The sequence below is a fragment of the Aquarana catesbeiana genome, linkage group LG10, assembly GCF_042186555.1.
Source record: "Aquarana catesbeiana isolate 2022-GZ linkage group LG10, ASM4218655v1, whole genome shotgun sequence".
In the NCBI taxonomy this organism is placed as follows: domain Eukaryota; kingdom Metazoa; phylum Chordata; class Amphibia; order Anura; family Ranidae; genus Aquarana; species Aquarana catesbeiana.
This window is the reverse complement of record NC_133333.1, coordinates 38323101-38346242: the sequence shown is the minus strand read 5'-3', so window position 1 is coordinate 38346242 and position 23142 is coordinate 38323101. Positions and strand designations below refer to the sequence as shown.

The following is a 23142-nucleotide window of genomic DNA, read 5'->3' as shown; positions in this document are numbered from 1 at the left end:
CAGGAGGAATCAGAGGGCCCTGCTCGTTAGAGCTTACAATCTAGAGGGGAGGGTCTTACAATCTAGAGGGGAGGGTCTTACAATCTAGAGGGGAGGGTCTTACAATCTAGAGGGGAGGGTACATTGATTTCAAAGGTGCTGCTTGCAGGACTTTTTTTAGCGTCCTGCCAGCGCACCATTCCAGTGTAAAAGCCCTTGTGCTTTCACACTGGAGTGACAGGAGAGGCGTTTTATAGGCGCTATTTTTAGCGCTATAGCGCCTGTAAAGCGCCTCAGTGTGAAAGTAGCCTTAGAACCCCACAGATATATATATATATATATATATATATATATATATATATATATATATATATATATATATATATATATATATATATATATATATATATATAATATAATTTTTTTTTTTTTTTTTTTTTTTTTTTAGTAGAGACCCTAGTGAGCGCCTTGACAGGTTACCTGTTTAGAGTAACAGAAGAGGTCTAGGGCTAGAATTATTGCTCTCGCTCTAACATTCGCAGCAATACCTCACATGTGGTATGAACACTGTTTACATATGTGTGCGCGACTGGTGTGTGTTTGCTTCTGCGAGCACGGAGGGATGGGGGTGCTTTTTTTTTTTTTTTTTTTTTTTTTTTTTTTTTTCTTATTTTACTTTTTAATTTTACACTGTTCCTTTTTTTTTTTTTTTTTGACATGTTCTCTTTATATAGAGATCTGAGGTAAAAAAAAAAAACACACCACATCTCTTCTTTAAAAACAACAGATCAAAAGGAAATAAATGTTTTTGCTCTAAAATAAAAAAAAAAATTTACTTTCAGGCAGGAAATGACGTCATGACATCACTCCAGTTCTCAAAGGTCATAGAGTTGATCAAAGAGTATCTACTCTCTGATCGCCTATGGGAGCAGCAGGTCGCACCGCCGGATCATTTCTCAGGCGAACCGGCGGAAACTGTAAGCCTGAGAAGCATTCCAGGGGCTCATGAGCCGCTCTGAATGCTTTCATGAGATAGCCAGTCGCTGGCTGCAAAAAAAACGATACTGGGGGGGGTTATGGCCGATATCTTTGGCCATAATCCCCTTAAACCACGTGCAAACCGCAACCTATATATACGTATTGCGGTTGGCAAGTGGTTAAAATTGAAATTAGTGGGGTTGCTTAATGACAGTTAAAAATTAATAAGGGGGCTCGGTGGGGCTCCACTTTTTACCTGCACAATAGCTAAAATTTTTAATCAACAAAGATTTGTTTTTGTTTTTCCCAAACTCTTGGGAAGAGGCGGAGGTTGCAATTCCAAATCAAGAGGGAGCTTTCTTATACCTGGGGTGTCCTCAAGGGGCCCCCAGGTTAGTATAGTAAATGTAAAAAAAGGATGAGGGCCTCGTAGCACTAGTAAAGTCCAGTCAATTGTACAGAAAATAAACCCAACGTGATTCGGGGCTCAAAGCTCCCCCTTCCTCAGGGTTCAAAATGCCATCAATAGAGGATAAAACCAGGCAAGAATTACTGTGCATAACTGCATAAGATTTATTACTGTAACAGGTCACTGGTCAGGCAGGGATTATTTTTTTTTTTTTTTCTCAGAAGGTGAACATAGGCCTCAAACCACAACAGAAAGCTGATGCAATGTAACTAATATAAGAGCACTTTATGGTGACCCCCATGGCTTCTGTGTGACAGCGGGATCCACTTCCTCCATGTTTCTTCATCGATAACACATTGCCGTATCCTTCACACACTGAGGAAACCCCATTACCGGAAAAATGTGACAGTTTTATTGCAAGGGAAGTCCTCTTCATCATTCTGGAATCCCCCCCCCCCCCTTCCCTTTCTCGGTGACCCGATGAGGAAGTCTCCTCCAGTGTGTGATATAATTCTGCTGATCTCGGCTGCTACAATCTGCCATTGACCAATTCTCACATACTTATTTTTTGCATCAACTTTTTTTTTGGACTTCTTTTGTTTTTTTTAGCAGTATTTTCGTAGCTAGTGCCCCACACATTTGCTAATTGTTTGATAGGATCCAAAGTACAATTAAAATATTATTATTTTTTATTTTATTTTTATTATTATACATTATTATTATACCGGATTTATATAGCACCAACATTTTGCGCAGCGCTTTACAACATGGGGGGGGGGGGGGGGGGGGGGACAGTACAGATACAATTCAATACAGGAGGGATCAGAGGGCCCTGCTTGTTGGAGCTCACAATCTAGAATTTTTATTCAGAATATTATGTATTATTTTTTTTTTTTTTCTACTATAAATGTTTGAATGAGAACACATGTTGAGAAAATTTTTTAACGCCGCTTTGATTTTTCACAGATCTGAATACAATATCAAAGCCACTCAGATGACTGAATCCAATAGTTTATGCAAGTTGTCTATACAATTTGTAGCTTTAAAGTGGTTGTAAACCTCAGACATGAAATATGAGCAAAGCCTATCCCTCTCTAGTGTGTACTTGTCTCAATTAGACCCCTTTCACACCGAGCTGCCTATAGTGTCAGTGGTAAAACGCCGCTATTTATAGCGGCATTTTACCGTCGGATTTGCGGCGCATTTCGGCCGCTAGTGGGGCGCTTTTACCCCCCGCTAGCGGCCGAGAAAGGGTTAAAACCGCCCGCAATGCACCGCAATAGTGGAGTTTTGCTGGCGGTATTCCAGCGCTGCCCCATTGATTTCAATGGGGAGCAGAGGTGGCGGAGCGGTAAACACACCGCTCCTTCACCGCTCCAAAGAAGCTGCTGACAGGACTTTTCCAGACGTCCTGCCAGTGCAGCGCTCCGGTGTGAAAGCCCGAGGGCTTTCACACAGGAGACAATGCTGCAGCTGTTTGAGGGCGGATTGCAGGTGCTATTTTTAACAATATAGCGCCTGCAAAACGCCCTCTGTGTGAAAGGGGTCTTAAGAGCCTTAACGTGGTTTTACACCCTACACCCTACAGGTAAGCCTTTATTAAGGCTTACCTGTAGGTGCTGGAAATATCTCCTAAACCTCCACATTTTAGGAGATATTTACAATAAAGCCGTGTGCTTCTAAAGGGGGTCATGCCGTGACTGGCAGCTCCAGCGCGCATGCGACTCCGGCCAGTCACAGAATCAGAGTTCATGGCCCCGGAAGGAAGAGGGGTAAAGATGGATGCTCGCTGCTAGTGGGGACGGCGGTGACATTGCGGGCTTTGGTTTCAGGTAAGTGACACATAATGCGATGCATAGTAGCCCATTATGCTTTACCTTTGCAGGAAAATAAAGAAGAAGTAAAACCCATCAGGGTTTACTTCCTCTTTAAGTGTCATTTCTATCTGCTGCTTCTTCCTCTGCTATTGGCATGAATCGCTTCTGACAAGTTTTCTTGACATGAAGGAAAAAAAGTATGGGGAGGGACCTCCAGCACACAGTCTGGGATTGATTGACAGCCTCAGCTCTGTTGCTTTACTTCCTCTTTAAGTGTCATTGCTATCTGCTGCTTCTTCCTCTGCTATTGGCATGAATCGCTTCTGACAAGTTTTCTTGACATGAAGGGAAAAAAGTATGGGGAGGGACCTCCAGCACACAGCCTGGGATTGATTGACAGCCTCAGCTCTGTTGCTGTGTGGAGGGGGTTGTGTCTCTTCCCTCCAATCAGCTCTCAGAGCTCTCCTCACTGAGCACTGCAGAGTGTAACTTTAGCCCCCCCTCCCTTTTTTCTGAACTCTCAGACAAGCTTTATAATTCTGAACAGCTGTAGAGGAGAGTAGCCTGCAGATAAACAGGTTCAACTTATGTAGGAGGATTTCTTTCACCTCCGTGTATCACCTGAAGCCAGTCGCTTCGCTAGGTATATGTATAGGGTTTACAAATACTTTAATAATTATTATTATTATACAGGATTTATATAGAGCCAACAGTTTGCGCAGCGCTTTACAACGTTAGGGCAAACAGTACAGTTATACAATTAAATATAGAAGGAATCGGAGGACCCAGCTCATTGGAGCTTACAATCTAAAATTAGAATAATTCCTGGTGGTCCTAAAGGTCCTTCTTCAGACACCTTCTGATATAGGATGATAACTGTCTACCAATAGGTGTCCTGCGTTGTCACCATGTTGCCTGTTCCCTTGGTGGAGACTACTAGTGGCCACAGTGACACTGGCATAGTCCGCTATTGTTACTATCAGGAAGCCAATTGAAGAATGATGTGCCATTGGCCATGGAGCGTGGAGGCAGGAAGTGTGTAAATGAGGCTGCAGGGGATCAGCGGCAATGAGATTTAAAAAAGCGCATATAAAAGATGCAAGCAGTATTTTATGACTAAATAAAGGCAATTGTGTATGATACATAGTATATTCGCAAACTAAATGTCATCCATTTAGGGTTTGGCTATGCTTGAAATCTAAATTCTAGCTTTCTCTTAAGTTTTGCACAATTGTACAGGCTGTTCTCCTGTACTGGAATAGCTTACTCTGATTTCCCTGCACACTCTGAGCTTCTCACAGTGTGCATTAGAAGCTGCAGCAAGTCAGAGCCCGTCTCATTTCCTGACTGAAGGGCATCGGGCATCATCTAGCACTTTTTAACCCAGCCTGACGGTCTCTGACCCTCCCCTTTTCAGTTCTATCAATCATGCAGACTTGGCATCACATGTCGGTCTTACTTGAGGGGTGATCTGCATGCAAATGCAGTCTGCCCAGGAATGCCCACATTTTCAGACTGACACCCATCATTTTGATATTTGCATAAAATAACTCTTCCCAAGCACCAGCCCAATGCTTGCATCCTGGCTGATGGCTATTGGAAGTATTACTGAGGGAGGTTGCCGTAAGATTTTTGGGAAGCGATGTGCAGTACTCTGCCAGCCTCTCCAGCCAGTCACAATCTGCCTGCATTGTATAGAAAAGCACAGCGATGCAGTGTAGACAGGACCGCATCTAAAATTAGGTCTGTAATGGGAAAACCTAAAGGTTTGGGCCACTTTCACACTGCGGCCGCGTTGGCGGTAAAGCGCCGCTCGTTTTAGCGGCACTTTACGATCATTTTAGCAGCGATTTTTGGCCGCTAGCGGAGTGCTTTTAACCCCTTCTAGTGGCTGAAGAAGGGGTTAAAACCACCCATGTTGCGGTGCTTCCGAAGCATTGCCCATGCATTCCAATGGGCAGGGGTGGTGTAGGAGCGATGTATACACTGCCCCAAAGATGCTGCTTGCAGGACTTTTTTTTTTCCCATCCTGCAAGCGCACCACCCCAGTGTGAAAGCACTCAGGCTTTCACACTGGGGAGGCATGAGAGGCGCTTTTCAGTCACCTTACAGGTGATATAAAATGTGCTAAAATGCCTGAAAACTGCCTTCAGTGTGAAAGGGGTCTTGCTGTAAAAAATAGCGTGTTAATGAGAGGGGAGGGTGGAACCAGGGAAGGTAAAATATAATTAGAATAAACTTCAAGGAAGTGATCTTCTAAAGCTCTGTGTATACAAAGGAGCTCATGTCCATAATAGGGATGATATTGACATGAAATTATCCACTATGGCTCTAAATTGATATGGTCCAGAAGTATGTAAATAGAATAAAGGTGAATAAAGCACCTGGACCAGATGGCATAAGCCCATGGGCCTTCTAAAAGAATTGAGCTCTGTTATCTAAAAGCCATTGTTTCTATTTTGTAGGGACTCTAGTCTCTACTGGCTTAGTACCACCGGATTGGCATAAGGCCATTGTGGTACCTATAAAAAGGGGTCAAAGTCTTATATACAACATTTTAAAGGTTTTCTTTGTATTAATATATTATTATTAATAATAATATTATTATCATTAATAGTGACAATAATACCATTTCTATTCTTTGGCCTTTCATATGGAATGGTGTTCAGGTTATTACTTGAATTTTTTTTTAATTTTTTTTTTACCATTTTTATTTCTTTTTGAGGTTTAAAGGTGTTCAGGTAATGTCCTTTTCCTCTGTGAAAATTTCCGGAAGTGAAAGTAGTTGGTTCACCGCTAATGCTGTTTTCTACAAAATTGTACATATTTCCATAGATCTGAGAAACAGAGACTAACCACATGAACGGTGGTTATCTTTGTCCCAAAGTAGATTGTCTACCAGTATGACCTCAAGCTGTAGCTGGTTCTCATTGACATTCTGTAGCAGCCATGTAGAGTCTGTCAGATGGTGGACTGCCCCAGGTTTTACTAGCCTCCGATATCAATGTCTGATTTATATCTTATTATTTTCTTGCAGACAATGAAAGGAATGGTGCAGATGCCCTACATGAGGTAAACCATCTTTCTCTGTTCAGTTTTACTAATAATCACCTTAGAATATATGCCCATTAGACATGTTGTTTGTGTATTTCAGGTGCAACAAAACAAGGGATCATCTCCCTTCTCCCTCTCTCCAAAGGTATGTAGAGCAAGAGTTTTCACCATAACACAAACGTTTTCACCATTTAAAGCGACAAAATCTTCAGTGGTTATTTCATCCAGTACTAGGCTTCATTTAGCAGTTTCCTAAACAGGGAATGCCTATAAGGAATTATTACGGATGTAATAAGAGCTCCATACTAATGGTTGTAGAGTCCCAAGAGTTACCCCAAGATGATTTCATCTTGGGGTAACCTAAAACACAAACGAGTTTCGGGTTCAGGCGTTGCCCCTTCATTAGGACTACAATATACAGCAAACGTGTTTTTGGATGGTTCATGCACTGCCCCTTCATCAGGACCTAAATACACATTTCAAAACATGGGGTCTGTAAAATTAAAAATGGTTGCAAAGGCAGAAGGTATTTTTACCTTTAATGCATTCTCGTTAAGGTAAAAAAACATTCCGTAATCAGCGTTATACGTACCTGAGCTTTGTCCATGAGCAGCTTTTCTCCCTCTCCCGACATAGAATCCTATCCATTGAAGAGGGGGCAAGATCAAGCCTCTGTGTGTGTTAATAGAAGCACACGTCCCAGCTCAGGATCAAATGCCCTCCATAGCAAGCAACTTGCTATGGGGGCACTTGGAAGGGCCTCCTTCCCCTTCCAGAAGAGGAGGATCGGGGCTGCTCAGAGCAGGTAAGTATAAGACCTCATGCACACTGGACGTTTTTACAGCTGCTGTTTTTGGCTTCAGACTTTTTTTTTTTTTTTTTACAGTCAATAAACTATCCAGCATGTTATCCTATGTGTCCATGCACACATAGGCTGTTATCAACTGTTTTTGACAGCGGCATTTTTTTGGCTATAAAAAAACAAACAAAACTAGAGGGTTCTGAGAGGAGTTTTTCAGCTGTAAAAACGTTCTAATGTCAAAAAACGCCAATAAACACTCAAAAACGTGGCTCGCCTGCATTTTTTTTTTTTTTTACATTTTGATCCCATTGATTTAAAAACAAGCTAACGCTAAAAAAAGTTATTGCAAAAACTTTGAAAAACTCATTACAAAGCTACAGGCATTTTTATAACATCCATTGTGCATGAGCCCTAACATGTTTTGTTATTCAAAAAGAAAAAAAAATACTTTTCATTGAGACAATAAAAAATTGTAAAAAAGGTAAACTAAGCAAGTGGTGATGCTATATCATCAAGAGCATAACAAGAATCATAGGCTTAAAGGGGAGGACTTTATATACTATTACGTGTGATATGACCTAAATTCATCCCCTTTTGAGCCTGTTAACCTTTCTGTTTTGCCCCGAGACTGACAATTTGTGAAAACCCCAATTTTTAGGTTGTCACCAGAACAGGAATAGATGTGAAATCTTCCAATGGAACCACCTTTCCAATAAATATTCTCACAGTGGAGAGATTTCTTCACTTCCATTGGGGCTGTGGGGCAGGAGGTGAAGGGAAATCTCTGCAATGAGGCATACAAGGAAAAAAAGCTTAGTTTTTAACCCTTTTTCTAGGTTTTAAAAGTTTTTACCCCTTTTTCTATTCTATGCGAAAAAAAAAGTTTTGACCTTCGATATTTTAAGGTAGAACTATAGGCAAAACTTTTTTTTTTTTTTGTTTTTGTATTGTTTGTTTTTTATATATTTTTGATAGCGTAAGGGGGGGTTATAACCCCTGTAAGGTTTATTTTTGCCACCTTTGTCCCGTTGAGACGATTTACCTTCACTTCCTGTCCCATAGCCAAACAGGAAGTCAGAGGGAATCCCTGAAATTTAAGGGGATCGCTCAGGGACCCTTAGGTCACCAGAACTATTGTCCCTTTCAGAAGTTTCCTCCTCTATTACTTTTCCGTGGACAATCGAAAATTTGGGTTTTTCTTTTACTTTCAATGATAATGGTAAACAGGACAAATAGAGAGGTTGAATCTCCCTAACGGGGGCACAGATAAAAATGGAAACTGACAGGGGTTCTAATATATTTACCCACTATCCACACTAAAAAAAATGTTTTGCTTTTAGTTATACTTTAATGCACAAGGCATTCACTTTTGCTTTCCATGAAATAAGCTGCACCAGCAATGTCCACCTTCTTATAGCTCCCCCTGCCCCCTCGTCACAAACTAGGGCAAGCAAAGCTTGCTTATAAAAGGTCTACTGGCAAACTGCCATCTGATGTCTGGCCAGTTCCCTGATATTACAATACACAACCCAATGACTGCACTGCTATATAGGTAAGGACAAACCTCCACACGCTTTATTTACAAGGACTTATAAAATTGACCTTTTTAAAGCAGCACCTTTTTGTGTTAGTCTCTGTATATTGGTAATGACATTTTAGATGCACCAGTCAGCCATATTGCTTGTGAGTGCATGATGGGAGCACTGGGGGTTCAGTGTGGCCTGGCGATACATCTGGGACATGATAGGGGAAACCCCCGTGCTGTCACAGTATTGCACTAGTTTTCTGACTTCTCTCTTTTACTTCCTCATACACCCATTTTACGGTATATTTCCCCCTAGACCATCATTCCGAACACATTGTCTATCTTTTCTCACAAATGAGTCAACTTCCTAAGCTTATTTTAAGATCATTAAAATATAATACAAAGGGATTCTTTACCAGAAAAGGCAGATTCTTCCGAAATGAGACAAGATTTATAACACTGCATATAATGTTTGTAACAGCTACTGGGATTCCAGTTGTTGTTTTTCTAGTGTAGATTATAACATTTGTTAAACAATATGATAGCTTTGACCCCTTTCATTGCATTTTGTATTTCCTGCATGAAACCTTTATAATGCTAATTCGTTAAAGTGCAACCAAACTCAAAAAATGAAGATTGCTATGTTATAGGGAACTTTTTTTTTTGTGTCTGAATTATTCCTGAAAAATAGCAGTGCATTCCCTGGTATGTAAGGGTGCTTATAGCCTCATAGCTGTACTGTACATCTGCAGTATGAGATGATGTCACTACTGTGGTGCTCACTATTTTCCTTGCTGGAGGCTCTGGCATGAGGAAGCAAAGTCCTGCCTCTACAAAGATGGCAACCCCCATACAGAGACAATGCAGAATAAAGCATAGTATGTCTGTAATAGGAAAAGATCAGTGGTAGGGAAATCCTATGCAATACTGGTGAAATAGCCCTATGTCCTTTGGCTCTTTTTTGGGGCACAGCTTTCGTAATAATTTAAAAAATATGTGTGTGTGTGTGTGTATGTATATGTGTGTGTGTGTGTGTGTGTGTATATATATATATATATATATATATATATATATATATATATATATATATATATATATATATATATATATATACACAGTATCTCACAAAAGTGAGTACACCCCTCACATATTTGTAAATATTTTATTATTTCTTTTCATGTCACAACACTGAAGAAATGACACTTTGCTACAATGTAAAGTAGTGAGTGTACAGCTTGTATAACAGTGTAAATTTGCTGTCCCCTCAAAATAACTCAACACACAGCCATTAATGTCTAAACCGCTGGAAACAAAAGTGAGTACACCCCTAAGTAAAAATGTCCAAATTGGGCCCATTTTTCCTCTCTGGTGTCATGTGACTCGTTAGTGTTACAAGGTCTCAGGTATGAATGGGGAGCAGATGTGTTAAATTGTGGTGGGAGTGTCATGGTCTGGGGCTGCATGAGTGCTGCCGGGACTTGGGAGCTACAGTTCATTAAGGGAACCATGAATGCCAACATGTACTGTGATACACTGAAGCAGAGCATGATCCCCTCCCTTCAGAGACTGGGTCGCAGGGCAGTATTCCAACATAACGACCCCAAACACACCTCCAAAATAACCACTGCCTTGCTAAAGAAGCTGGGGGTAAAGGTGATGGACTGGCCAAGCATGTCTCCAGACCTAAACCCTATTGAGCATCTGTGGGGCATCCTCAAACGGAAGGTGGAGGAGCGCAAGGTCTCTAACATCCACCAGCTCAGTGATGTCGTCATAGAGGAGTGGAAGAGGACTCCAGTGGCAACCTGTGAAGCTCTCGTGAACTCCATGCCCAAGAGGGTTAAGGCAGTGCTGGAAAATAATGGTGGCCACACAAAATATTGACACTTTGGGCCCAATTTGGACATTTTCACTTAGGGGTGTACTCACTTTTGTTGCCAGTGGTTTACAATCTGTACACTCCTATACATTGTAGCAAAGTGTAATTTCTTCAGTGTTGTCACATAAAAAGATATAATAAAATGTTTACAAAAATGTGTGTGTGTGTGTAAAAAATTTATTTTTGGCACTGAAAACCGAGATTTACCATCCTATCCTGTCAATAAGCAAATGGAAATCTCTCCTGTGGGACACACAGCAAAAAAAAAAAAGGGAAAAAAAATTATTCAGGGGTTAATTACTCCAGACTTGATATGAAAAACTAAGATAAAAAAAAATCTGTCTTTAATAAACTAAAATCTGCGCTTAGGCTGCTTTCACACTGGGGCAGGCGGGCATTGACCGTAAAACGCCGCTAGTTTTAGCGGCGCTATTTGGCCTCTACCGGAGCACTTTTAAACCAGTAGCAGCTGGTGGTCAAGATTTTGGCACCCCACAGTGGCTTGCGATTGATCACAGCGGCGATCTATTCGCAAGACACCCCCAGTGGCTCGATAGGCTGCGATCCTCGCACTACCGATTAAATCTGTTTGTGGTGAAGCAGGAACACTTGGATAAACTAGATCTAGCGTTAGAAAATTCTGTCTCCATAATTTTACATCCAGCTGCAGTTTTAAAGTCTTGTTTTTCTATCGACCGCTCATATATTGATGAAACAATCTTCTGAATTTACAGTCGGAGCCTGATAAAGTGAAGCAGAGTATTAAAAGTTAGTGTATCGTAACCAGCGCATACAAAAGGTGGGTGGATGGGGGAAAAATATTCCAAATAGCATTTAACAGGGAAAATTATCTACGATATTTTTAGGGATTCAAATATACCTAATTTCAAATGTCTCTATTAAGGTTTAACATGGATGGACATGAAAGTAAAAAAAAAAAAAAAAAAAAAAAAGAACAACAATATATGGCCTAAAGTTTGTTAACATCTGACCAATCTATCTTAATGAGCTTGCTGAATATCCCATTTATATGCCCCGTACACACGGTCGGACTTTGTTCGGACATTCCGACAACAGAATCCTAGGATTTTTTCCGACGGATGTTGGCTCAAACTTGTTTTGCATACACACGGTCACACAAAGTTGTCGGAAAATCAGATCGTTCTGAACGCGGTGACGTAAAACATGTACGTCAGGACTATAAATGGGGCAGTGGCCAATAGCTTTCATCTCTTTATTTATTCTGAGCATGCGTGGCACTTTGTCCGTCGGATTTGTGTACACACGATCGGAATTTCTGACAACGGATTTTGTTGTCGGAAAATTTTATAGCCTGCTCTCAAACTTTGTGTGTCGGAAAATCCGATGGAAAATGTCCGATGGAGCCCACACACAGTCTGAATGTCCAACACGCTCCGATCGGACATTTTCCATCGGAAAATCCGACAGTGTGTACGGGGCATAACACCACAGGCATTAAAGTAATGTTAAAGGCCAAGTTCACCTTTTTTGGGCATGTTACATGTTCCATTCATATTTGGGGTGGAACATGTAACGTGTTCCAGCTCTTGCCCCCGATTTTTAAAATTTTTTTATTTTTAATTTTTTTCCCCCTTTCCCTCTTTCTCCCCACACACGCTGTCACTTCTTAAAAAACACACGGCTGTGCAGGGCTCCACCCACGCAACTGCCTCATTCATTTGCAGATTCCTGTGAATGAATGAAACTACAAGTACGTCTTCCACCGCGGCAGATGGACTTGGACTTGTAGTTTCAATGGACTGCAGGGCACTGATGAGCGCTCTCATAGTACACTGACATGTCCTCTGGCTTTCAAACAGAAAGTCTGTACAGAAGTCTGGGCTGAAAGCCAGAGGACATGTCTGCAGGAGCCCACATTGCACCTGTGATCAACTGAACATGGATGCAATGCTTTCCGCTGACGTCAGCGGCTGCATGCAAGGGGAATATCTCCTAAACCGTACAGGTTTAGGAGATATTCATTTTACCTACAGGTAAGCCTTATTATAGGTAAAAATGTGCTAAAGGTGTATACAACCACTCTAAGTAAAAAAAGATGTTATACTTACCTGCTCTGTGCAACGTCTTACCTCCTCTTCTGAGTCTCCTGCTGGCTCTGTCTTATTCTTCCTATGAGTGCCCTCTTAGCAAGCCATGTGCTACAGGAGCACCCGTGTGGGTGCACTCCCGAGCTGGGCTGTGTGCGTTCATAGATGCACACAGCACGGCTTGACCATGCCCCCTGCTCTCTCCTGACAGAATTTGACTAAAAGCAGCAGGAGCATATGGCTCTGGTTACTCTGAGTCTCCTGTGAGACCCGGAAGAAAGAGCAGAGGCTGCAGCCAGGACAGCACTGGAGTGCAAGAGGCAAGTGTTTAGGGATTTTAGGGATGGGGGGGGGGGGGACAGGTATTGGAGGGTTTTAACCTTTTAATGCATTAGGGTAAAAAAAAAAATTAACATTTAGAACCACTTTAATATGAAGTTGGCCTCCTTTACAGCTACAGCATCCTCCGCTCTTCTAGGTATGGGAATTTGTGCCCATTTAGCCAAAAGTGCATTTGGTTTGGAGCAGTTGGGTGAAAAGGCAACTCGCAGTTGGTGTTCCAGCTCATTCAGAGGTGTTCAGTTGAGTTGTGCAGCCCACTCAAGTTCCCCCACATAAAATCATGTCTGTATTAGGTTGGCTTAGTGTATAGGGGCCCAGTTATACAGGAAGGGCCTTCACCAAACTATTGCCACAAGGTTGGAAGTGCACAGATGTCTAAAATGACTTTGTATGCCGGAGCACTAACCATACTGTTCACTGGCAACACCTGAACTCATTAAGTTGGATAGGCGTCCACATACTTTTGAGATTATGTATATATATATATATATATATATATATATTTGTCAAGCCACGGTGCTAAAATTGTCATCTTCACCAACAAAAAAATTGCAATCTTCATTAGGACAGAATTTGATCAGCTTTGATAGGCTCCTGGATCATTTACAGATATACTTCTTGATGATGTTTACTCTTCTGTACTACTCAGTAGTAACTCTCAATTTTGGCATCGAATTATATGAATACAAATCGGTGGTTATCCCAGTTAGTCTCTTATCCATTCTGAGTTATGTTGTCTCTGTGTAGATTACAGATGAAGAATGTGGGGAAAGATCCCCGTCTCTCCCTGGCACTCCAGTTCCCCCAACTGCCCCACCTACCCCACAGGCTCCTTCTGTCCCACAGCAACCGCCTACCTCCCTCCCACAGACACAGCTTCTCCTTGCTGGCAGTCAGCTTGCTGGGGTAAGTACCTGTCCTGTTTTCTGCATGCTATGCTTCATTGCGCCTTCACGGGGAGCCTAACATCACATCAGCTGACCACACAATACATTTAGTCCCGCTGGACCAAAGATATAAATGATCAGTTTCAAGTCTGGCCATGTCTAATATCATACTGTATAATTATACTCCCAACTGCTTTATAGGACTATGTCAGTTTTCCCATGATGCCAGACTGAATGTTTACAATAGTTTTTTGCTAAAACAGCGTTATTGCACTTATATTTGTTACATGTAGTGGGCATTAGTAAAACATTTATTTTACTCAAACTTTTTAGGGTGCACTCATACTAGCACTTTAACTGGTCCCAGGCACGGTTCACCACCTTGGGCCGGTCTGTTTGTATAGTGTGAGTGCTCCAAAGCACTCCCGGAATCTGTTAAGTGCATCGCGTCCGGGACCACTTGGAAATGGGGCCCTGAACATGGTTCACTTGTGGTCCAGTGCAGTTTGCTTCACTGTGGGTGCAACTCTCCATAGATGACAATGTACTAAAGCACGGTTCACTGGTCTGGTTAGCAACGGAGTGTGCCTGGGAACACTTCTTTATAATCCAGTGTGAGTTCAGACCAACGTGGGGGGAATTTGAACTCTAACGCACTTCGGTTTAACAGGCCCCAGTGTGAGCGCAAATTTGCAATTTTAATTAGCATCTTTTGGCTTTATTTAAGAACTTGTCGGGTGCAAATTGACCTAATAACAAGACTTCAGATGTCTGCTACTGCCACAGGCACTTTAATGTGTTGGAAGTGGGGGCAGACTTTTTGGTGATATGGGTCACTTTATGTAGCTCACAAGCAGGGCTTGATGTGTCATTACTAAGAACTGGAATTACTTTCTTATACCCTTCATTTCAAGTCTGTCCTGAATATGATTTGGTGGCCGGGAAGAATTAACACTAGTTCATAGCACTGATGATGCATGATCCTGCCTGGGCCTACTGAAATGCAGTGCCTTCCAGCCCCCGTTAAAATCTTCAATTCACTCCTGTTGGGACCTCTAGATTTTTGGCTTAGGCTGTATACTGGGCCTAGGCTTCTGTCAAAGTTGGCACTAATCCCCACCCCTGGAATCTTGGTGGCTAGTCTCTGACACTAGGCTGTTGAATCGTATGGAATACACCGAGAGTGCCAAGCCAAAATATATAGTCTAAAATACTTTAGCTAAAGAACTACTAAAATAATTATTAAAGTATTTTGGACTGTATATTCTGGCTTGGCACTGCTGGTGTATTCAATATGCTGCTTTTAACCACTGCCTTGGTACCCATGGGAGGGTGGCAGCCGTGTTTGGGCCAGTGAGCTCACTGAAGTTTTGAATCTTCAAAAAAAAAATAAAAAAATGAAGCTCCAGGACTGCTTCTGTGAATTAGACTGCTAAATGGCATGGGTGGGGCTTAGTGATGGAAAGGCATAGCGCTTGTGCTGACTTGGGCAGAAGTCCTGGTTCATTGAATAGTAGGTTATCACAGACACATAATTTCAGCAGTATTGGCACCCCTTTAAATGAAGTGCATAGCCTAAAAAAGGGTTCAATCACTTAGAATCCATCAACCAGCTGAAAAGGTGTGTGTGTGGGGTGGGGGGTTATAAACGGATATTGTAGGATTCTAGATAAATCTGTGTGATATGCTTGGCTTTGAGTTCATATTTAATGCTGACTGCTTTGCTTTTGTTAATGTTTTCCTTTTCTAATTGCCTTTACTGTCCCTTTTTCCCTTAACCTTTCCTACTCCTAAATACTCTTCTACTTTTTTTTGTCTCCTGCATTTACCCCTCTACCCCCTCCCTCCTTTTCCAAACCTCCCACCTTCGCCCCTTTCATCCCAATGGCTACAGCTCACTGCCCTCCTCCCTGCACAGCAGCAGCTGCTCCTCCAGCAAGCTCAGCTCCTTGCCGCCGCTGTCCAGCAGTCCAATGTTGCCGCTGCCGCCAGCGCCTCCCAATCGGGGTCTGACACTCAGACTACCCCCGGCAGCCAACAGCAACCCCACCAACTTGCTTTATCCCAGCCTATCCACCTTACTGCACAGGTGAGCTCTTCTGGACTGCCATGGCGCACAGTGCTGTTTTATCAGGTTCTGTATTCTGTTTAGCCAACATTGGAGGTTTTGCCGATGGCAGACAGGTTCTGTTATTTTTCTATTGAGTCTCTGGTTCCTAGGGGCAACAAAGATTTCCCATCCTATGTGTTTTTCCAGTCCAGGCACTGCTAAGTGCACAATTACACTCTATGTATTTAAAGAAAACCCCTGCAGAGAGAGGCTGTTATTTCTGACCTTCTGAAAGTGCTAGTCAGCTGGCTGTCTCTGTTATCAGTACTTTTAAAATTGAGCTAGAACAAGCATGCAGTCAGTGAAGTCAGAATTCCTGATCTTTATACCTGCTCTGGGTCAGTGACCTGTAATAGTTGGACATTAATAATACTTGAAGCCAAGCTTTGGATAGAGTTGGAAAGAGTTCTGATTTGATAGGTTTAAATTTCTATCTGTAACCTCTTTTTACCCCTCACTTCCAGTCCCTATGACAGTTATACAAGATATAAGGGGTTGGGTTGTCACTGGGACAGGAAGGCACATGTAGCAATAAGCATTGTCAGAAGTTCTAGCCCTTCCTTACTCTACCACAGATTTTTTTTTTCTTTTACATCCCTATTGGCAAAGTTTCCCATCTCTTGTCTTTCCTAAATTTATTGGCTCCCCTTTGGTTATCCAACAAAATGGTTTTCTAGCATTCACTGCACCAAAATTGCTACTATTTACCCCATCAAATTTTTTACTGTTTAAGTATGTAAACAGTAAAAAAGGGAGGACAGACCATATTGGCCCCATAAAGAATGAGGAAGGACATCTGGTTACAAAGGATGGGGAGATGGCAGAGGTATTGAATTTATTCTTCTCCTCAGTCTTCACGAGTGAATCGGGGGGCTTCAGTAACCAAAACTGCAGTGTTTATCCTCATGACACAACACAGGAAGCACCTACATGGTTAACAGAGGACGGAATTAAAATTAGACTTGAGAAACTTAACATTAATAAATCACCGGGACCAGATGGCTTGCATCCGAGGGTACTTAGGGAACTCAGTCAGGTGATTGCCAGACCGTTGTTCCTAATTTTTACAGACAGTCTATTGACTGGAATGGTTCCAGCTGATTGGAGAAAAGCCAATGTAGCACCAATATTTAAAAAGGGCCCAAAAAACATCCCTGGGAATTACAGACCAGTTAGCCTAACGTCAATAGTATGTAAACTCTTGGAGGGGATGATAAGGGACTATATACAAGATTTTAGTAATAAGAATGATATCATTAGCAGTAATCAGCATGGATTCATGAAGAATCGTTCTTGCCAAACCAATCTATTAACCTTCTATGAGGAGGTGAGTTGCCATCTAGATAAAGGAAGGCCCGTAGACGTGGTGTATCTGGATTTTGCAAAAGCATTTGACACAGTTCCCCATAAACGTTTACTGTACAAAATAAGGTGCGTTGGCATGGACCATAGGGTGAGTACATGGATTGAAAACTGGCTACAAGGGCGTGTTCAGAGGGTGGTGATAAATGGGGAGTACTCAGAATGGTCAGGGGTGGGTAGTGGGGTCCCCCAGGGTTCTGTGCTGGGACCAATCCTATTTAATTTGTTCATAAACGACCTGGAGGATGGGATAAACAGTTCCATCTCTGTATTTGCAGACGATACTAAGCTAAGCAGGGCAATAACTTCTCCGCGGGATGTGGAAATCTTGCAAAAAGACCTGAACAAATTAATGGGGTGGGCGACTACATGGCAAATGAGGTTCAATGTAGAAAAATGTAAAATAATGCATTTGGGTGGCAAAAATATGAATGCAATCTATACACTGGGGGGAGAACCTCTGGGGGAATCTAGGATGGAAAAGGACTTGGGGGTCCTAGTGGATGATAGGCTCAGCAATGGCATGCAATGCCAAGCTGCTGCTAATAAAGCAAACAGAATATTGGCATGCATTAAAAGGGGGATCAACTGCAGAGATAAAACGATAATTCTCCCGCTCTACAAGACTCTGGTCCGGCCGCACCTGGAGTATGCTGTCCAGTTCTGGGCACCAGTCCTCAGGAGGGACGTACTGGAAATGGAGCGAGTACAAAGAAGGGCAACAAAGCTAATAAATGGTCTGGAGGATCTTAGTTATGAGGAAAGGTTGCGAGCACTGAACTTATTCTCTCTGGAGAAGAGACGCTTGAGAGGGGATATGATTTCAATTTACAAATACTGTACTGGTGACCCCACAATAGGGATAAAACTTTTTTGCAGAAGAGAGTTTAATAAGACTCGTGGCCACTCATTACAATTAGAAGAAAAGAGGTTTAACCTTAAACTACGTAGAGGGTTCTTTACTGTAAGAGCGGCAAGGATGTGGAATTCCCTTCCACAGGCGGTGGTCTCAGCGGGGAGCATTGATAGCTTCAAGAAACTATTAGATAATCACCTGAATGACCGCAATATACAGGGATATGTAATGTAATACTGACACATAATCACACACATAGGTTGGACTTGATGGACTTGTGTCTTTTTTCAACCTCACCTACTATGTAACTATGTAACTATAAATGCGTGTCCACTGTTATTATACAATATGGCAGTCTACTACTTGTCCAACAAATGGCTACCTTCTGATATATACTACAAAAAAAAATATCCACTATTTATCTCATCAAATGTCTGCTTCAAGCTGGCCATACACTGATTGCAGGAAAGAAAATCACTTGATTCACCCATCAACAGTCAGTGCTGATGGGGTAATCCCTCCGTGAAGCGTCTGTGTTCTCCCTGGGGGGGGCGAGAGAAGCCGTCTCTGCCGGGAGAACACGGTGATTATTGCTAATGGCTCAAACGGCCACTAGCAATAATAGCATGTAAAATCCGACAAGCTGTTTGTACCCAAGTTGATCAATCATTTGATCAACTTGGGTACATTCAGCCTGCCCATACATGGTTTGAATCTTGGCCGGTTCCTGACGAACCGGCCAAGATTCGAACAGTCAATGGCCGGCTTACGTTTTCTCAATTTCCCCATCCACTCTCAACAACATGGAAGATCAAATCTCCACTCCCGGCTTTTGTATTGGATTGGATGTCACCACTGTTCAGCTGACAATCTTGCACCTGGCTCCTCCATTTTTCAGATCAAATGATGTTGGGGATGGGCGGTGCTGACGGTGCCACCAACGGTTCAAAAATGCACTTCATGTAGGGCCACCTTAAGGCTGCCCTATTTTTAAATTGTAATTTTTAGGGTCTATGTTGACAGGCTTTTGTTCACGCAAGAACTGCTCCACTACTGTTCATCCTATACAGGTCTATGAGATTGGACAAAAAGCCTGCAGACCAGATGCACCTATCTGTGTAATCTGATTGATTTTAGAGGTGTCTCAACATTTGCTCATCAACACAAGCCCAAAGCTCGTTGACACAGGCTCCCTTCCTTCTAATGATATTTTATTTCCTTTTCACTGTTCAGGATATTCAGCAGTTGTTACAACTCCAGCAGCTTGTTCTTCTTCCTGGGCATCATCTTCAGTCCCCCACACAGTTCCTGCTACCCCAGGCAGGACAGGGCCAGCAAGGTGAGTGAAAGTCATTTGTATACCAAAGAACTTTTTTCTATCTCAAGTGAACACAAAACCCAGCTATAATTGGATAGACCGGTGGTCTTCAAACTGTGGTTTTTTTTTTTGCTTGCCTTTTATCTTGCTCCTGGGGCACTATTTCATCAACCGACACTAATGATGTGACAACATTCCTCCCACTAACACCATCAATGGCACTATTCTTTCCATTGATACCAATAATGGGGCTTCTTCTCCCAATAAAGCATTATGCCCACTGATGCCAGGGCGTGCTCTTGCCCTCTTCATATAAAGCTTGGAGACCCCTGGTATAGACGTTACAAACACTCTCTCAGTTTAAGACTCGTTCACCTGATCTTGTGGCGACGCACAGCAACATGTTACATGTGTTGATAACACTACTATTGATTCTCATTACCATCCCCAATGCGTCTGCTTAAGTGTTTTTGGATTTTTGGTTCCAAATGAATGGGCTGCTCTAATGTGTAGCATGTTTACCTGCAATGCAGTTATCATGCTTTTAACCCAATGCAGCAGGTCAGACTAGTGTGAATGAGCCCTTTAGTGCTATTCTGGAAATAATAGATTTGATGCTACTCTTCCACTGAACATATTTTTGTCATCTCCAGGCCTTCTATCTGCACCAAATCTCTTCCAGCTACCTCAACAAAGCCAGGGGAATCTCATTCCGGGTCAGCCAAGGCCTGGACTTCCCACTCAGGTGAGGGAATGTTATGGTCAGATCAAATATTTACCTACAAGGTCTTTGTAAGTGAACACGTTCTAAAACATTATAGGGGTTGCGATTGCTGACCTCTCCTGAAAATACTAGTTGCATATCTTCCATGCTAATCCAGTGGCTTTTATGCTTTCTCTGCGACTGTTGACCTCTTGTCACATGACGTGCTTTATAATTATCTTGGAATAGGGGTGTGTATGCTTGTTCCTGGTCAGTGAATGTGTTATAGCCAGGGGCAACTGGTATTCTCTACAGAAGTTCTCTAATGACGGCCCTGTTTTTCTCTGAGTGTGGATCCCTTCTCAGAATGCCGGTTTCCTTTTTTCAGGCTGTGCCCCGTCCAGGGCCCCAGGATCCCCCCATACTGTCACACACAGAGCCAGCATCTCATCCCGAGGAGCCCAGTGATCTGGAGGAGCTGGAGCAGTTTGCTCGAACCTTCAAGCAGCGTAGGATCAAGCTGGGATTTACTCAGGTAGGAGACAGCATTTGAATGTAATTTTGTATTGCGAAACAAAATCTTTTTCCCGTTTTTGTTGAGATGTGGGTTTAGTACAATTTCCCCCTTTTGTGTTGCTTAAAGTGTTACTAGACCCACAACAGTAAAATCAGTCTGTATATGCAATAAAGCATGCTTGTTATACTCACTGTGGAAGCTAAGGGGTTAATCCTCCGCATTGTGGAAAAGGGCTGTTTGATCCTGTCTTCTCTCTTCCACTGTCCCCAACCCATCTTCTGACAGTAGAGAGCCTTGTGGCCACTCTGCTACGACTACAAAGGCAGCTCAACAGATGGGAGCATACACAATATGACAAGTTCCAAGGCGGGCACAAACATTCTTAACTGAGAGGGCCTAGTGGTAAATATCTCCAAAGTTCCCAGCCTATATAGAAAAGCCCTAACTTAGTAACGCAACCCTGTCGGGAGAGATCCCCCGTCGGCCAATATAACCCGATAACGGAATGAGATATATCAAACATGGTCAGATGTATATGAGCAGCAAGGAAACTACAAGGGAGGTGTTTCCAAGCTAAATGTGTACATACAGAAGGGGAGAGCAACAGAAAGGGGCACGGGATGGCAAAGAATGGATGGAGAAAGAGAAAGGAAAAAGACAAGGACTTGGAGAGCCAGAAGAACTAGAAAAACGGATTCCCTCATCCAGGGCCTTGCAATAGTCCTACAAAAATCAGCTATGTTGTGAGACCTCATACTGTAGATGGGCATTAGTAAAAAATAAGTGTTGCCATTATCTCCAGGTGTCACAAAAGGACTTCTCCCGATTGTGGAGGGTAGCCGTAAGGTCCTCCATGTCCCTAAGTTCGTTTATTTTAGAGAATCAAAGAGGCCTTGAGGGCGGGTGCACAGACCTCCAACACAAGGGAATGCACGCCTTGGCTGCATTTTAAAAGCTGCATGGTAAGAGAGGTCTTGTATTTTTTAATGAGCCGTGGCATGAGGTGCAGCAGGCATGCCGCAGGTTTGTCCGCTAGGTCAACATTAGTCAGGTGTTTGATAGTACTAGCCCCCTCTTGCCAAAATAGTTTAAGTTTTAGGCATTCCCAGAAAATGTGCAACATGGTACCTTGGCCAACGTTGCACCGCCAGCACCTATCGGGCACCTGCGGGTGTAGGGTTGTGGGCACCCTATACCACTTTGTCAAAATCTTATATCTGGTTTCTTGTACCTTTTAGTTACTATGGAGGATTTCTGCACAAAATGGACAATTTTTTTCCTTTGACGAGTCAGTAAATTGCATAGCAAGGTCAGATTCCCACCGCGAGAGGAAGGTAGGGGTAAAGTCAGGCGCTGGTCAGGTTAGGGCAGCGTAGATGTTAGAGAGGCTATAACAAGTTGGTTCCCTCCTATGACACATGAATTCCAGCTCAGTGAGCTGAGGAGAGATGCCTGGGATACGGGAGCATTGACAGAGAAAATGCTGAAGCTGGAGACCACTCCAAAAATCTAAGGGAGGGGGGGTCTGCAGCAGAGGCAAGTGCAGCGGAGGAGAGTTTGGCCCCAAGAAATCCCAGAGATGAAGATGGTCGCCAGACCATGGGGTTCTGGAGACCGGGCTCAAATACTGGATTGCCTAATATAGGGATCATGGGGGGAGGCAGAGGGGAGATCGAGGAGCTATGGAATGCATCCCTAGATACTAGTAAAGTGCTTCCGAAAGTGGGATGATTACTGAGATTCTTTGGCAGTGGTGAGGCAATCCATGGCCAGCTCTTTGCCGTACCTCCTGAGTCCTCCAACTCCATAGTCACCCAGTGATTTGCCTCAGCATGACAATACCAGTCAACCAACCTCATGAGATGAGCCGCTCTATAATAAGCCCGTACATCAGGTAAGCCCACTCCACCCTAAATTTTAGGAAGATTGAGAACCTGGAGCTGAATGTGGCTTCCGATGGGACCATACAAACTGTGGGAACAGGGAGTTTATGCATTTGAAAATAAATGAAGGCAGATAGATAGGGAGAGCCTGCATCAAATACAGAATCCTAGGTAGCAAAGTCATCTTAAGGGGCACTACAGCGACCAAACCAGGTCAAAGTGAGCGTGTGCCAGTGAAGTGAATCAGCCCTCAATAGGAGAAGCAGTAGATCAAAATTAGCTGCATAAAGGGCAGCAGGGTCTGGCCTCCTACAAGCTTTAACCAGTGCGTGGCTGGTTAACAGAACAGATCTTGTGAATGCAGGGTCCTAGGTCTATTAACACTTTAAGGGGTAACAGGAAAATTAAAGGAACTAATAGACTTCTAGCAAAGGTGTGGTTTGCCCTTGCAGGGCAAAGAAACAGGTTTACTGTAAAGCTAGCTCCTCTCCAGCAGTACACGCTCACCTTTCCTTCAGTTTCCCTCTGCTGCTAGGAGAAAGGAAGGGCAGTATGGAGGAGCATCTGGCTCATTCCCTTTTTTCCCAGGTACCAATGCTGGAGCTTGCTGATTGGGCCAAAGCTGTCACGTGGGTATAGGGCACAATCCACA

At 42.9% G+C, this 23142-nt stretch overlaps 1 protein-coding gene across 1 annotated transcript in view; it reads left to right on the top strand.

Moving 5' to 3' along the window:
- POU2F2 (POU class 2 homeobox 2) overlaps window positions 1-23142 on the top strand; it is a 76735-nt gene that overhangs the window by 13221 nt on the left and 40372 nt on the right. The window contains exons 3-9 of the mRNA XM_073602022.1: window positions 6221-6255; window positions 6338-6382; window positions 13602-13760; window positions 15636-15830; window positions 19303-19408; window positions 20041-20132; window positions 20479-20625. Of these exons, the coding sequence (XP_073458123.1) occupies window positions 6221-6255; window positions 6338-6382; window positions 13602-13760; window positions 15636-15830; window positions 19303-19408; window positions 20041-20132; window positions 20479-20625 (779 nt within the window). The remainder of the gene's footprint in view (window positions 1-6220; window positions 6256-6337; window positions 6383-13601; window positions 13761-15635; window positions 15831-19302; window positions 19409-20040; window positions 20133-20478; window positions 20626-23142) is intronic.